The following is a 16937-nucleotide window of genomic DNA, read 5'->3' as shown; positions in this document are numbered from 1 at the left end:
CATAAACACTCTGTTGACAGTGCTTGGAAGCTTATTATCCTCACAGCAAAGGACAACATGCTGAATGTACCAACTCCAAACAGTCCCAGTCTGCAGATTTAGCGCTCAAAGCCTTTGTAAGACAGTCACGTGTCATTTCTCTACCTTTTCAACCTTGGTCAGGCTCAGGAAACTTGATTGCATTAAGTGTAAACTACTGTTTTGCAGTGGCTGTATGCTCATTAAAAAGTAATCTGGAATTGGCTAAATGTGTTGTAATCTATTGGTATTTGGAATAAGCGCTGATGTGAGCCAGGAAACAAGCCACATATCAGTTAAATGTGGGCCAGAGGTCAGAGCTGCTTTGTGTGCTTAATGTTTCTGCTGCTTCTGCGCTCAGTGAGCAGCTATCTGGAGCTGCTGTGGCTCAACAGCGTGGAGCTGGCAGCTTCGTACAGACAAGTGAGTGTATACCCCAGGGGGCCAGAGACAGCCGAACCCTCAGTGCATGAGAAGTGTCTGTGCTGTCAGCTTTGGTTCCCAGCGTGGCCTCTCCTCCTTGGTTGCCCCACCCGCCCCCACCGAGGCCCTCCATGGCCCTTTGTGTGTGGACCGTGCTCCCTGTGGACTAGCCGCTCTCTGGCCTTTCACATGCGACTGTGTCCAATCACCCCGTTTCCCCCCCTCAACATCAGGAGTCTCTGTCTCCATCTCCAACCAGTGGCTGACCCTGAGAGAGAGAGGCTGTCATTAGTGAGATGAATACCTGCCTGAAGGAAAATTAATCATTTGTGGAAAAAAAGATGAGGTAAAAAAAAAAAGAAAAGCGGGTAGCTCTAGCTAATAACATAGACTTCATAAAGGGTTTATAAGGTTCAACAGATTATGGTTATTATTGGTTAATAAATTGTGTATAACTACTTCAAATCCATTATATTATATAAGCAAATAAAGAAACAAGCTTTTGGCTGTGATAAACCCTAATGTGCTTTTGTGATCAACCCTTCCTCTGCCAATTACATTTATTTAATGTTTAAAAGTGATCCAGCTAAAAAAGGTTCTGATGGTCTGAGGAGAGGAGTAGCAGTCTGTAGTCATCAGGATCTGGCTACGTTTAAGCCACTTTCATACATGTACTGCACCCCTGAAATCTTCTAGACATTGCCTGAAGGAGCTGCACATGAGATCACTTGGGCCAGATATTAAACAGACTTTCCAGCTCCTGGTAAAACAACAACAACAATGCAATATCTGATTGAATATGCATGTGAACGGAGCAGATAATTGTGCTGAGACTTTACAGCGAGCACATGTGTGCTGATGTGCATCATATCCTACATCCTGAATGCTCTATGTGGACACCTTGCCTATCTAGAAGCAGTATTTCCAATAAGTGAGAATGCATCAGACACAGATCATGTCTTGTTGTATGCTACATGTGTGAAAGGGCAGATTTAGACAATTTCTGGAGAAATTCGTCATGATTTTAAAGGTAATTTGTGAAAATGACTTATGCTGGGCAAAAATGATTCCTTAACCAAAATAAGGACCTTGTAATGCCAAAATAAGCAATTTAAAGTCTGTTGGAATTTTTAAAAAAACATAAAGGTCAGAACTGTCGAACTCTTGTGAGCGAAAACAGAGGTGTGGCCTCTGTCCTTCATCAGACATCTTCACCACCTCCACCATGTTGTTTTCCCTCGCTCGCTGTGTCAGAGATTTGCTGGTTTGTTGGCTTTGGCCGTGGCCATCTAAAGCCCTGACTGGGTTGACCCAGCCTTGGGTGGACTGGCTCACACCTTCCATTAGAGTCAGCTGTCAGATGGTGAGCTGCACCTGCTGTCTAAAGCAGGGTGGGCCCGCCGCCGCTGCCTCCACCGCCCAGCCAACGCTGGAACACATAATTACTACCTCAAAGATGATTATGCTGTTTACTCATGCCCATACGCACAGCAGATGACTGTTTCACACTCACAGTTCGCTCTCCCCTGCCTCGCTGAGAAGGCGTCTCACCTAGTGATGAGGAAATTGTAGCAGCCAACCAACATTCAGACCATCCAACCAACAGGCCTGATGCCAAAGAATGACCCACAGCTATTAGCTGTTCAAACACCCTCCCTCCCTAATAACTTTGACTCAAGTCAATAGTTCCAGTGAGAGCTGGTTTAGTCTAGAGAGAAATCTGATGAAAGTAAAGACAAACGCTTTTATACGTTTGAGTCCCTGAGACTGAAACACAAGATTAAGACAGAGAGACAGACAGAGATTAAATGAGTATTAAGCAGAAGCATGTTAAATATGTGTGGTTATAGCTTTACACTGTAGCCGTTCTTATTTTACTTTGACATACCAAACAAATACTTCTTACCTATAAATGTGTCTCCTCATCATCTAACACAGACACAGACTCCTCTGTGTGCATAAATCAAACTGAATATTGGTGTTTCTGGAATTGTAAGTAGCATTACATGTGTAGTAGGTTTTCTTGTGGTAATTACCAAGCTGCAGGAGATCAGAGTTTATTGTGCACTATTGAATCCTATCCCTGCTTTTCACTTTATTAAAAAAGGGCCAACTTTTAGCCAAATTAGACCAGGCCAGTTTTTCAAAATATCTGTGCAGTCTTTTAGTAATTTTCGAAATTCATAAATGAAATAAACTGATTGTTTACAGTAAAAAGGTGATATCAGTGCGCATCATTAAGGTGGTATTAAATAGTGGGAGAACGGTGTGGTAACGTCCTGATAACGCTGTCCACGCGTGTGCGCAGACGAGGAAGGAGGAAGTTATTTTCTCGTTAGACTGTAAAACTTGTTAATGCACAGTCTATACAGGGTAACACCCCCCAACCCCTTTGCTATTTCTCTCCCTCCCCTTTTCCAGGAGTCGTATTGAGCGTCGGGGCTGGGACATTCCTGGTTTCACGACCAGCTTCTCCGCTGCCATGATTTGCGGAGCAATTCGACACTGACTTCAAAGATGCGTGTGTGGAAGAGGCAGCGGTAGAGACGGAGACCGAGCACTGCAGAAAGTTACAATAAGACAGACAGACAGAGACAGAGAGAGAGAGCACCAAGTCGGGACTTCTACTGAGAGAAACGGACTCCAGAGAACACTCTCCACCACCGCCGTAACGCGAGTTTCGACCAGGGGGACTTGGCGCACCTTGGCCCCGACGCCTGTGCTGCTTTTACGGGTTTGAAAACTCTCTCTCCCCTCTTCCACTTCTCCGGCTGCTTTCATGTTCCTCAAGCCGTCTCGCACTTTGAGCCCGTTTCTAATGGAGGGCCCGGTACGGATTTGCCAACAGAAGAATGCGTTTTGCTGCTAATTCACCGGACGTCTCGCAGCTTTTGCCCTCCTGCAACAGAGGTAAGAAGGCACGGAGGGGAGGCAGAGAGGGGAGTCCCGGGCTGGCTGCCTGACCGGCTGGCTGGCTGGGAGAGGAGCTGGGGTAGGATTCAGTGCGGAAAGCTCGAGTTTTCAGGAAAAAACAAAAGACATGTTAGGGTAAAAGAGGCAGAGAGCTCCACGGTGCCGATTTGATCCATGTTGTCTTGTTTTCTTAACTTTGAATTTTGGCGGAGAGACCAGCGGCACGGAGTGGCACTGTGGCGAGCGGAGTGTGTGTACGTTTCCATGAATTAAGGGCCCGCACTATAAACCAAGTCTGCTATGACTTTAAATAATTAGGTCTTATGCATAAGATTTGTTTATTGCCTATAATTGTACTGGCAGTACTGAGTATTGAACAAAGTCTGCATTGCTTTGCGTGAAGTAGAAGAATATGATGTTATGGTCCTAAAAGAGCTTGAACAATTCTCTTTTAAATTCTAATGCTGAAGTCAATTCATAAGACTCCTTTAAGCAATTCTTTTGCCTACAGTCATGGTTTGTATTTTGCTTGAACACGCACAGAAGCACTCAGATTAACATTGCTATTCAGCAGTTCTCTTTTATCCTTTATGTATCCCCTGATTTGAAGCAAAAGAAAATCCAAAATATTTGTTTGGTAAACAGTTCTGGCAGCTCCTTGAAGGCAGCTACGCTCGAGTTAACATCCCACAGTTGAAAACAGATGGCCTGCAGGCTCCATTTCTTCTTTGAAAGATGAAAGAACATTTTTAGAAAAAAGGCAAACATGTCACTCCCTTGACACATTGGATTCACCTTGGTAAAAGCTGAAAATGGACTGTCCAGAAGTTATACTTTTATTATAGAGAAGATCCACAGAAAATCTGCTGGAGCTGCCACATTTACCACTGTGCAGAAAAGCTTGGACTAATATTTGAAGTAGTGTGTTTTTTTTCCTCCAAAAACAGAGAGCCTTTATTGTTTCAGATGAATCCCCAGAGGGTGTCATAAACGTTGGTTTGGTAAATCCATGTTAGCATTGCTCAGACACTTGGCAAGTGCACAAATCACTGTGCAAAGCATGCAAAAGCGACTTTACCTGCCTGGCAGACAGAAGGTGTCATTATTTACTCAACCAGGGGCATGCTTTTGACAAAGAGTAAAAACATTAGACACAAAGAGAAATCTTTGAGTATACTGAAGAAAAAAATATGCAGGTGTGCAAACATATGGTCATGAAACAGCCTTCACGTTGCTCAATTCTCCTCGGTTTCATGTTCCTTCTCACTCTTCTAATCTTACAAATAAAAAAAAACAAAACAAAGAAGTAGAAATAAAGACGGCACTGCTTTGAGCTCAAGACTAGTTGTACAAGTGTGGGCATGAACTAATTTTATTCAGGCTATGCACTTCAGGAACTTAAAGATTTATGTTTTCACAGTCCTATGCTGATGTTTGATTGAACTTTAAGATTAACCCAGTTTTCTAAATCATTGCATTTATAAAACGTCCAGCTAAATGTGCATATGAAAATGTAATATGCACCATAAATATTGTAAGTCATAATATGAGATTAAGATTGTTCCTCTGGGTGGAAACATGGAAAGCGGCAGAGTAAAAGTGACGGTAACGTGGTGGCTGCTGATGCCAGATTCATCAACTTCCTCTGTCTGCTGTTCACCCTTATCATCAGAGCTTCACAGCGACTATTGTTACATAGGGGTGACTCTCAGAAAGCTGAACACTTAAAAGTTATCAAGAACAAAGTCTTGAATCCCTCTCGAATGCATGACATCCAGTCAGTGGGACACACATGGCTGCACTCAGATAAAACACTTTCAAGTTCAAACAGTTGCTCACGCATTGTTACGTCGGTGGGGGACAAGAAGACACTTCCGATGGCTTTCAAATCCTTTCAGTGCTTCCCAATATTGGGTGAGCTTTTGACAAGGGCAGAGGGAGATTTGCTCTTTGTGTTCAGGGCGTTCATTTTGAAGGAGAAATCCTTCCTCACGTTTGAGTCTGTTCCAAGAGTTTTTCTTTTTTTAAAAACCAAAAAACTAAGGTGTAACTTTTTCTGCAGCCGCTTTCCCTCATTGTAACCTAATTGACTCTATGATCCTTGCATTGCTTTCCACTCAGTCAGTCCTCTTTGACTGACTACTCCTTTATTCAGACAGCTCGAATGCCAAACGTCTTGTTTATATCTTTGTTTTATGGCAGCAGAAATATGTGTTTACAATCTTTATTGCTCTGTTATTTTTTTTAAATATCGTCTATATGAGGCTCTCCTTTGTGTCCAAACTATATTGCTGTATGGTGTAGTACAAGTTCCTGATTTTAAACTTTCCAGAACAACTTTAATGTATTTAGTACTAGTGACCGTGTTTATCTATAGTAGCTTTGTATTGGGAATGTGACTGAATTGGAGGACAGAGCCTCAGACCCTTTTTTGTGTGTGTGTGTTTGTGTGTGTGTGTGTTTGTTTTCACTGCATGTATTTAGGGAAATTAATAAACCATTAGTGGCTCGGCGCTTATCAGACAGACCTGAACAAAGCACAACGATGCCATTAAGCGAGTTGGAATAATGTTTGAGCCATTAGGGTGCTCGTTAATGATAAACACATGTTGCTGTAGGAGAACTATGTTAAGTGGGCAATTTGGACATAAGCACGTGTAATGATACCAGCTCCGGCACTTATAATGGCTCTCTTGATTTTTCTGATGCAGTACTATATTCTCACAACCACTTATACACCAGCAATGACAAATGATCGCTGAATGTGGTTTTGTTAATGATTAAACCAAAAAGTAAAGTCATATATACAGTGAAATCTTGCAATTCCTGAGATTAAAAAGATTTATTTAATACTCATATGATTAATTTATAAGTTGACTGACAATTAAAGTCATTAAAGAAAATTTAAAAAATAAGTTAAGATCCTAAGATGTTTTTTTTCTCTTACTTCAGGCTCTGGGAAAGTCCAGTGGCCCTTCTCATCATTTTCTCACGATTTTTAAAAGTAATTCTGCTGTTAAAACTAATTGTGAATACGCAGTTTAGTTGTAGATTTGTAGATGAAGGTTTGTCTGAGGTGAGTGTGGAGGAAGAGGGAGACTGGAGTATATTTTGGCCATCTCCCACATTCTCCCCTTTTCTAAGCCGTACAGATTTGAGGCCTGTCAGTAAACCTCAGTTCTGGCTCTAAAGTGAATGGAAGTGAGTTTAAAACCTAAATCACAATGTGGCTTGCTTGTTTATTTGGTTTCGCGCTCTGATCTGTCGTATTATTGCACCATTGGATTCAACCTTTGGCTGAGAAGAATGTTATGAGAGTCATAAAACAGGAGAAAATTTTGTTTTTGGAGCGGTCACGTTAGTTTTCATCTCCTTCACAATATTTTGACTGCTGGAATTAAGACTTATTCATTTTCTAAATCTCTGATTACTAATCCATTTCAGCTTCTTAGTAATAATAATGTAGAATTTATGAAACTGTTTTATGGTTGACGTTAAACCGTACAAGTAACTATTCCCAAACCAAAACCTGGCTTGTTTTAAACTCTTGACATATAGCCCTCCTTTTACTCTCATTGCTCAGGGATTGAGTCATACTGCAGCATTTTTACCATTTTCTATTGCTGCCCTTTACTCTGAGAGCTTCAGCTCCCATTCGTCAAGGGTAGAGTCAGACCTCAGGCCCCATTAGATGGACAGAGGGGAGTTGTGGGCAGCATGCCAAAGAGCCCCCATGTTCAAGGAGCCAGGGGGGTGCTGATTGACAACACCCAGCAGCCATGGGCAGGGGGTCGCTGGGAAAGATGGGCAGGTCAGAGTAAGAGTTTGAGCTCTTGTGACTGCTGGGTTGGTGAGAGCGCCCTGCAGCTGCGGTGCTAACAAAAAAGGCTTTACTTTCCAACTTCAGGTTCCCTCTGTTAATATATTCTGTGGGCTGGCTGTGAGCGGAACTGGCAAGTTGGAATTGAGGTAGCCATATTGGCAAAATCGGTAGCTGTAAGGTGTCGCTTGTGTTTATATGAAGCAGACATAAGTAGCGTTTCTTATCTCCTATGAGCTCACGCTGTCATTATTTTAACTACACTACACACATTTCTCTCTTTGGGACCCCCACCTCCTCCACCCCTCCCTATTTCTTCTATTCCCCCGACTCTGACAGATGATCCAAACACAGCAGCACAGACTCGCCGTACTACGCAAACTTGTTTCTCCTGTAGGTTACAGATGAGCTGCCTGCTTCCTCTGGTACAACTCTTCCGAAATGTCAAAGGTGAGCTGACTGTAACTCAATGTATACGCCAGCTCTCAACAGATCACCCTATTGAGTTTCTAAAAATTCAGAACCTTGAAGGACCTGAAACTGGATAACGACTTTCAGGAGATTTGAGAAATAAAATGAGAAACATCAGGGCATAATTGTTAAGACAAACAAACAGTTTTTGGAGCAGCAGAAACAGATGTTCCAGCCAGCCACTGAAATGCAGCGGAATGAGGCTGCACGGGCTGGAGATAGGCAGGGTGAAGAGGTCTGCTTGTTCTCTGAAAAATGTTTGCATACTGTTAATGTAATGGAAATACAGGCCTTAGCTAAATATATATGTGTCCATGCTTTCAATATGATAAGGGAATGTAAGCCAATACCACACACGTAGCGCTTTAAAGCACAAACGCAGCGTCCAGGCGGCCGCGTAGATTCTGAAAATGCCCCAAGGGCAGGTTGTGCGACACAGTAGGATGAACTTTTTACCATAGGAAAATATAGTTGGGTTAACTCTTATCCATAGCTTGGGGGTGTGAGGTTATATGGAAAGAACAAAAGATGAAAATGGACTAGAATACTTTAATGATCTTGAGCCATGGTTTGAAGTACGTTGCTTTCTCTAGATGCCTTTTATTTATGGGCTCATAATCATCTGAGGAAGTGCCTCTTGGCTTGTGCAGCTACAGTACATGTGTCTTTAGCATGATGCAGAGCACCACATGCATGACAGAGAACAAAATGTTTCCTGGGAAGGCCTGACGTGGCATTGCGCGTGCAGATACCCGATGAAAGCCATCGTCCTGTGTTGTTAATCAGCCCCAGAGAAGATTTCAGGGAGTGAACTTATGAACTGGACTCTTGCTGCACAGTATTTCAGAATATGTTTTTTTCCCTTTTCTTTCTGCATCCTCAGCGTCTTCCTGTTTGCAAGATTAATTTCTTTTCCCCTTCCTGTTACCGACCCCACTAAATACGCCTGCATTAGTCCGCCACCTCGTCGCAGGCTCCAAGAGTTAGCCTTTTCTGCTTGAAACTGCAGAGCGACCGCAGCTTTCTATTTCAAATGTTGAACCAATAAGTCACATCTGACATGGGTTTTCTGCAAACCAGAATGTGTGTGCTGCTGAAAAGCCAGCACAAGGATCAGCAAGACTATATTAAGGCAAAACTAGTGGCTGGCACTCCCCTTCAGCTGACAAACAGGCTTCTTGTTTGAAGGGCTGTTTTCTTCCCAGATCAGAGTGTGAGGCAGTGTGGGTACTGCTGCTGCCTGCCTCCGGGCTTGTGGTTGTGGGTGCCATTTTGGGCCTTCCCTACTCTGAGATGTGAGCCTTTAGAGAACATTGGAACCCCCTATTTATAAAAGATATTCAAAGTGAGTGGAGGAATGTAAGTCAGAGGGATAAAACATAGGGTTGGTCCAGCCTTTTACATTGTTCTGAGAATATTTTAAGATGGGAGCAGACATTCTGCATCCTGCGGAGTATAGTTCTTCCTTGAGATGGATAGATAAAACTCTGTTTTGACTGACTTTAACAAAGTAAAGTAAATCACTGTCACCGTTTCACGACTCTTTCACACAGTAGCAAACACACACGAACCCAGACAAGAAAAAGCAGAGTTGCCATGAGCCACAGTTTTTCTATTTCTGCTGTGTCTTGGTGTTGTCATTGAGGTTGTGTTTCTGTTGGCACTGCTGCAGCACTACATCATCTCCCAAAAGCTTTTCTCACCTCCAGTGCTGCAGCAGTAAGCAGCGGGGACCCTAAACATTTCGGAGAGCTTTTTACAGTTTGACCAGGAGCCAGAAGTGGAAACTCGGATGATGTGAGTGTTGATGTATCGCCACCGAGTTTGTTTTGCGATCATTTGATGGCTGTGCAGCAAAAGAGGAGCGTTACAAGGAGAGACGGATAAACATTTAGACAAACTAAATAAAGCATTTACACACTCTGTTTGGGACTGTATATTTATCTTTGGGTCTTCGAGCTTGTACGTGTAAGGGGGGTGGGGTTGGTTTGTTTGGGTTTTTGCAAGAGATTTGTGGAATCTGTGAAGAAGACTAATTATATTTTAACCTTTTTGCATGTCTTTGTTTTTGTTGTGCCGGCGGCTGGGGAGTTTTTAGCAGATGAGGCTTTCCTCACCCGCAGAGCCCCCTGTCCACACACACACACACCTCTCCAGCATGAATATATTGCCATTACTCTGTTATACTTACAAAGTGCATTTATCATTATGAAAAAATGAAAATGTCTGTGTGTACTTTCTTTCTCACGCCTCTCAAGTGACAAATGAAGAAGAGCTGCTGAGGCAGCCCAGTTCAGTTTTATTTCTGGCCGGTTTTAAATCCTGACTTTGTGAAACTGAGTTTCTTGTTAGTATCTATTTGGACACCTTGTCATTTTGTTTTTGTTGCACATGTTTGAAATTACATTATTTAATGTATGTTTCAGTCTGAAAGTGCTTTTGGTTGGCAGCCAGGGACCTATCAGGAGGAGACTGAACAGAAATTGTTTGTCTGCGTCTTCGCCGCTTGTTGCTGTAGAGACACAGGCAGTGATGGAATCCAGGAGAGCTGGGGAGGGACGGGAGACTACGCTTAGTGGAGAAAGGGTGGGGGCAGCTGGATCGCTGTGTGCCCATGGTTTATAGCCCACACAACAGCATTTAAAACACAGATAGTATCTTGACTCCTACAGAAGAGCTGGACATTTTCAAGTCATTTGGCAAACTTGATCATTTTTCTCCTCCCCTACATCAGCATGTTTTCCCATCATCTCTCTAATCAGGACTGATAGTGGGGAATGTAAATCTGTGGCCTCCTGCCCCTGGTGCCACGGCTGCACAAGCTCCCAGCTCCCCTCTCACTTGCCATGATGAATCAACGTCTTGGCACATGCTGGAGATCAGTGTTATAACACACCCTGCGGGCAAGAAGGCCTTCTTCTGCATTCCTTCTTTCCATCAGAATTACCTTTTCGTCTGAGCAGACGTTCCCCCGTGGGCTGAAAGGCCTGTGAAATCAGTTGGAAGGGCCCAGAGAGCTTAGACAATGGGGTAGGGTTGTTAGTTACATGCGCTTTGCAAAAGGTCTCGAGGTGGCCTTGTATGGTGGCGATACCCAGGGATCTGTTTCCAATGTCCGAGGCGGCTATTGAGTTTCGCCCCTGTGGTTAATCCTGCTGTTCAGGACCTTGGGAAACAACCATACCTCCCTACTTTCCTGTCCCTCCCCCGCACAGATTCCCAGGAAAAACAAGACATTGCAGAACAATCGCCAATTAAGATGGGTCTTACATACTGTACCATTCAGTCTCTATCCCTTCTGTCTCAATCTTTTTACCCCCTCCCTCTTTCTCTCCACTCTCAGCTCTCTGCTTGTTTCCTTGGCCAACAAGCCCGAGGGTAGAATTAGCGCTGTCTCCCAGGTCCCGGCCCTGGCACTTTGGGAGGGTCGGACTTTGGTGAACGGAGGCGTTGTTGGGAGGAGGTGGGGGAACGGGGTGTGTGTCCTTGGTAAACAGGGCTTTGTGGGATGTGACTGTCTGATCCCCAGGGGCCTCTCCTTTCATTGCTCTTCTGTCCCGTACAACAGCACTGTAGTAAGGACCTTGGCGTCAAGACGCTCTGGGACCTGCCTGGCCTCGTCATCACCCTGCACCTCCCGGACTGATGGTTGTCTGTCAGCTACACACAGGCATGAGAGAAACAAGTGTCTCAAAAGTAGCCTGTCCTTGAAGATGTCTGCTGTAGAAAACTCTGTTTAAATCTTTTATTGAGACACCTTCATTAACTTTCTCAGGCTCAGACAAGTGCAGTCGATTTGTCTCATGGATAGACTAAAACCCCTGAGTGTTATTTTCTCCTTCCTTCTCATTGTAAAACAAAAAGGACCCTCCCTTTCTTTCCCTAATTCCCTCAGTTCATTCCAAATCATGTCTGTCTTTTTCTCCCTTACTTTAGCTCACCCCCTTCTGTCTAAGACAGTCCCACTTTTAATAAAATCTCAGTCTTTAATCAGACAGAGTTAGGCCATACCAGAGGCCCAGTGTTTCCACTCATTAGTTTTCTCGGTGGCCCCGGGCTGCCTCCGTGTACTCACCCAGACCAATACAAGAAGCCCATAATGGTCCCTTAGAGTCTGTTCTATGAGTCGGGCCTTCCAAAGTTTCTGGGCTGAGCTGAATGTAGCTCGGCTGAATCATCAGTCAGTTTTGGATGTCTTTATCTGTACGCCTCTATCTGCGAGCCAAATAAAAAAGGAGGAGAAAGAAGTTTGGGCTTGGCCACTTTTCACCTCCTATTGAATGTTTCACCTCTTTAAATCCTACACATCTCCTTTTACTTCTCTTCCAGAGAGCCTTTCTTTTTATTTTTCTCTTATAGCTTTTTCACCCCATTGCCTCTCATCATTCAGTTGTGAATTTATCTCCCATCTCTTGTGTGTGTGTGTGTGTGTGTGTGTGTGTGTGTGTGTGTGTGTGTGTGTGTGTTTTTCTCTGTCTTTTTCTGTGTGTCTGTCATGCTCTCTCTTTGTGGAACTGAGGAATGTGTGTGCTGCAGATCCTCTGTCAGTGAGATGTGGGGCGAGTGCAGACAGGTTTGGGGTATAGCATGTGAATCAGCTTCGGCACACAGGTCAGATTAGACCATCATACCAGAAAAGACTTGCCCCTTCTCTTACACCCCACTGATCTTTTACCCTTGACATCTTTATCTCTAAGCTTCAATCGGTTCTGGTCACCTGTAACAGTTTGCTCTTTCTTAAACTAAACCTTTTGATTTAATGAATTTGTGCTCTTCTACTTTTCATTGTTAGTCATTTATGATAAAAACGTGATATAAAATTAGTGCATTAATGTTGGAGGGCTGCATCATGGTGTCTGTGTTTGTCTGTGAAGCAGAGAGGCCAGGCTCCTGTCTCAGTCAGCAGCACCAGTTGTGACCTGTTCTTCCTCTGCCCTCCAGGTCTTTGATGCTTCGCTGCATTGCTTTTGTCCCTGTTTACCCAATATGACAGGGATATGGGCCAGTCCCACATGGGGGCAGATGGGGCTTTAAGTAGTTCCTGCAGAGAGGGGGCCAAAAAAGAGGTGCAGGTGCTAATCGCCCTAGAACTCAAATCCCTTTCTCTTCCCTGAGGGCAGCCTGTCAGTGTGTTTATTTTCTCCTGTGTCATCACCAGGGATCCTGCTTGTCCTGTGAGGGGGTAGATGGTTTTATTCCTCTGTTTGAATGTCTCCCTTGATAGAAAAATAAAGGTGGTGCCTCTCAGTCATATATCTGTACTGTGGAGTTGTCCGGAAGGGAGTATGACAGATGAAGTAAAAAACACAACACAGAAAACAGAGTTACAAAGTCTCAGGAGATTTCTGTTTTTCTTGCAGTTGCACCGTTAAGCCAAGTGTCAGTCAAAGATTTGCCAAACATACATGGGTCAACCCCCCACACCCAAAAAAATAGGAACTTTTCCACTTGAACTCGCTGACACATCCACCTCATTTTTTATTTTAATAAACTGTCTCTTTTTCGGTGTATCATCTTTCAACGGTGCACAGTTGTTTTTTATGCAGGATGTCACTTCGATTTATAGCTGCTCAATTCTGCCTTGAGAAGGGCCATGCATCCACACCGTGAGTGCAAAAACAGACAGTATCATAAGATCAGATTTTCGGGAAGGAGAGAAAGAAAACGGGAGTACCTTTTCCTTTTAGGTGGTAAAATGTGGAGGAGTGAGATCAACACTCCACCATTAACACTGGAAAAGAAGAAAGGGTCTCAGGCTGATCCGGCTCCAGTTGACAGGGACTTCCCCTTTGTAAAAGGACCCCTCCAACTTTTGTCTGGGCGTCTGGAAATAGGAAATTGGACTTGCCTTTCCATGCAGCCAGTGTTGCCAGCATCAGGACTAGTCTCTGATGAAAGATAAGAGATATCCTCACAGTGTCTGTCTCCACTGAGGAGGCTTCATGGTGGCGGATGTCAGGGGAAAGCCAAAAAGATAAGAAACAGGAATGATGCCCTTGTGTTTCCTCGTTGTGCCAGATCAATAGGGCAGATAGGCAGCTGTGTGTGTGTTTACACAAGGGCATCCATTCAGAACTTTAGTGCCCAACTGGCCCTCCTGATGGGAGGACTGAACAGGTTAAAATAAGAGAGCGAAGGAAAGGTAGCCAGAGGGAAAAAAGCTCCGGTTTCTCACCATACTGTGCCAGTGTGCCCATGCTTGGTTGTGCATTGTTTTAGCACTGTTGTTATTATTGTAATTATATATCATTATTCCGGCAGAGAGAGAAAGATAGTTTCCACTGATGACATGGGGGTAGTGTGCAGGGCCTGTTGCAACTTGTGGGATGGAGAAACGCCAGCCTGCAAAGAAGTTTGATCTGTGTGAAGTAGCATGGACACAGTTAATATGGAGCCTAAAATACAAAGAATACACCGTATGCATCATGGCATGTTTCTAAATCCTTATCTGAAACTCAGTACTTGTAAACTAGCCTATAGGCTAGAGGGTTCATAAAGAATTCATTTTTAAATATTAATTTTTAAGCACTTTATTCTTGTTTTGCTTTAACTATTTAGTCGTGTGTGTGTCTGTGTGCGTAATTGAAACGGAGACAGCTGGAGGTAACCTCTGGGGGCTGTCCCAAAGCCACCAGACACCCGCTGGTTCATCCTCTCACTCTTTCGCTACTCCTGCATAACCTTTGACCTCTGGGTGAGCAGGGGCGTGAGCCTAGAGCTGGAAGAGTTTATTATTTCCTGCCTCTTCTATCCTACTCCTCTCAGGATGCCCTCTGAGAGAGAATGAGAGAGAGCAAGATGAAGAGAGTGGGTATGAATACATCAAGTGAAGGGGGCAAAAGCTCCAGCATTCAGAATGACCTTAAAAAATGCACAGTGTTAACTAATTAGCAATGCATATACATAGTGTTGGCACAATAAATCATTTGACTTGCCATTTGTGGCTTTTATAAGAATTTATGAACCTTTCACCACCATAAAGCTAAAAAGCATCTTCTGATTATATCGAGCCCCACTTTAGATTGCATATAAAATATAGACAGAGGTGCAAGAGTGTCACCTATTGGTCTTAAATGCTGCATTTTAAATGCATACATTAAAGTAGTCACTCTCTTGATGTCTGTAAATGAACAAATTATATATAAAAAAGCAAAACATTCACACCCCGTTGTGTAGTTGTCTCGAAAGGCCACACTATCCATGACAGTAACCACATTCAGAGACTGCTGTTTCGACTGAACCCTTCATAGAAAGTGTTTTTACCCCAGTTAAACATACTTATACATATATACTATACACCAAATACAGAAGATGAAAATGCAAAGAAAATCTGAGGAGGGTGTAAAGTGAGAGTGGGATGGACTCCATTGACCCTTGAATTCCAGCGCTCCTGGGTCAGACCACACCTATCTTCAGACTTGACCTTCACTTTCATCCCAGCTACACTGCTCTTCATTGCAATAACTTACAGAGTTGCTATTGGGTGTTTAACATGACAAGGTAAAATTGTATTAGTTAATCTTCTTACAAAGAAAGCTGCATTGGTTTTAGTTTGGTACAATAGGCCTTTCTCAGTGTAGGAGAAAGTGTAAGCTTGACACATTAATTACAGTTTGCACATTACTAATTGTGCTCCTAATACACACAGCATTACTGTAATTACATGTAAGCACTTCACATCCCTGTGTTTATTTTTTGGCAAAGTAATTAGCAGATTAATTGATGACAGAAATAAATATTCATTCTAGCCCCACGCCAACAGGTCTTTTTCAAGCCCTACTGCACCCTCGAGAGGAGGCTAACCAAATTGACCTGCTTGATTGTCGAGTGGACGAAACAATGTTTTAGTTAGAGAATGAGGGTTAGAAACCTGTTAAGCCTCGCCGCTCCCACCCAGGCATCATGCTTTTAATTTGACCCACCCTTCAGCCTTGGTTGGCCCTTCCGCTAATGTCTGCGAGCCACGAAGCACCAGTGTGAATATCACAGCTGGACAACCATTGTCCCCGCCGGCCTCAGGCTCAAACCCTGGTTAGCAACCAGGAACCTGGGATCAAAGCTTGCCCGGATTACTCTTAGAAAAAGGAGGAGGCGCTGCATTTGGAGGGGGGTCTGGTTGAAAAGGATAGAGGAATGCTCCTAATTACGTCCCCTCCGCTTCTTTTCTGTCTCTCTCTTTGGCTCTTCTCTTGTCTTACCGTGTGTGTCTGGCCTGCACTTCAGGCTACATTGAACCTATGAGGAAGCAACACAGTGTGACAAGAGAGTGATATTAAGAGTGAGGCGACAGTCTCTCCACAGATACTCCATTATCAGGAGATCTCAGCGGTCTTGTGGGAAGAGAAGGAAGCAGAGAGGCTGGACATTCCAGCGTCCACACAGACACTGAAGTGGGTGAGAAGAGGGGTCAGAGGAGAGGGTGGGAGGTGGAGATCAAGGACTGTGTAAAGAGGATGTGTCGTGAAGATTAGAGGGATTGTCGTTCAGGATTCAACGGGAACTTAATTGATTTTTTTTCCCCACCTCTGGTTTCCTCTTCCTTACTTTGCTGTTTGTTTACAAGTTGTCTCTTGCGCTCGCGTTCATGATGCCATGTTTCTCTGCAGAGCTGTGGCGTGATATGTTTTTCTACTCATCTGTGTGTTGCAGGTTTGCTGAACAGACGTGGACGTACTTACTGGACAACACGGCCTCTGGCAGGGGTCAAAGTGCACCATGGACAGTGGCCTAAGGGTCCTCCTGTCCACTGTGCTGTGTCTCAGCCAGTCTTTGCTGATCGCCTGCTCATGTAAGTTGTTGTACAGCTCTATTTACTTTTATTAGCAACAAATAATTTTTTAAAATGGAGAAGATCAGCTTCGAAGCTGAAAAACACAGTGGATGCTGTCCACAAATAAGCAGGTGAAGAAAGCAGTAATTATAGCAGTAATTAAGGCATTTGAGTTGGAGATTAATGAAGCACTAATCAACACACAGATGGTTAATAATAACGGAAACTATTTCTCAGTGTCAGCTGGATGATTTAGAGGAGTGTTCCTGATTCAGCTCCTGATGGCCGTAAATTAACTTGTGCAATTCGAAGTAAAAATTTGGGACATTTTAATTACACATTTTGGTATTCCTTAGTAAAAAACAACCCCCCCCCATTGGTTTGTGTATAATGGGAAATTACTACTGGAATTTAGTGGGGTTAAAGCAGTTCTATTGAAAAAAGGGACAAGTTGTTGGATTATACTTTTTCTAAATAATCGCAAGCATCTTTCTGCCTTTTATGTAAAGAAATAGCAAATAC

At 43.6% G+C, this 16937-nt stretch overlaps 1 protein-coding gene across 2 annotated transcripts in view; it reads left to right on the top strand.

Moving 5' to 3' along the window:
* The first annotated feature begins 2834 nt into the window (after positions 1 to 2834).
* cdon (cell adhesion associated, oncogene regulated) overlaps positions 2835 to 16937 on the top strand; it is a 32860-nt gene continuing 18757 nt past the window's right edge. The window contains exons 1-2 of one of the 2 annotated variants that reach the window (XM_013274392.3): positions 2835 to 3351; positions 16295 to 16433. In XM_013274392.3, the coding sequence (XP_013129846.1) occupies positions 16361 to 16433 (73 nt within the window). In that variant the 5' untranslated portion in view covers positions 2835 to 3351; positions 16295 to 16360. The remainder of the gene's footprint in view (positions 3352 to 16294; positions 16434 to 16937) is intronic. The other variant, XM_005455094.4, reaches the window with a different exon arrangement.

Source organism: Oreochromis niloticus, linkage group LG14 (genome assembly GCF_001858045.2).
Source record: "Oreochromis niloticus isolate F11D_XX linkage group LG14, O_niloticus_UMD_NMBU, whole genome shotgun sequence".
NCBI lineage: Eukaryota > Metazoa > Chordata > Actinopteri > Cichliformes > Cichlidae > Oreochromis > Oreochromis niloticus.
Note: the sequence above shows the minus strand (reverse complement) of the source record. Positions and strands in the feature narration are given on the sequence as shown.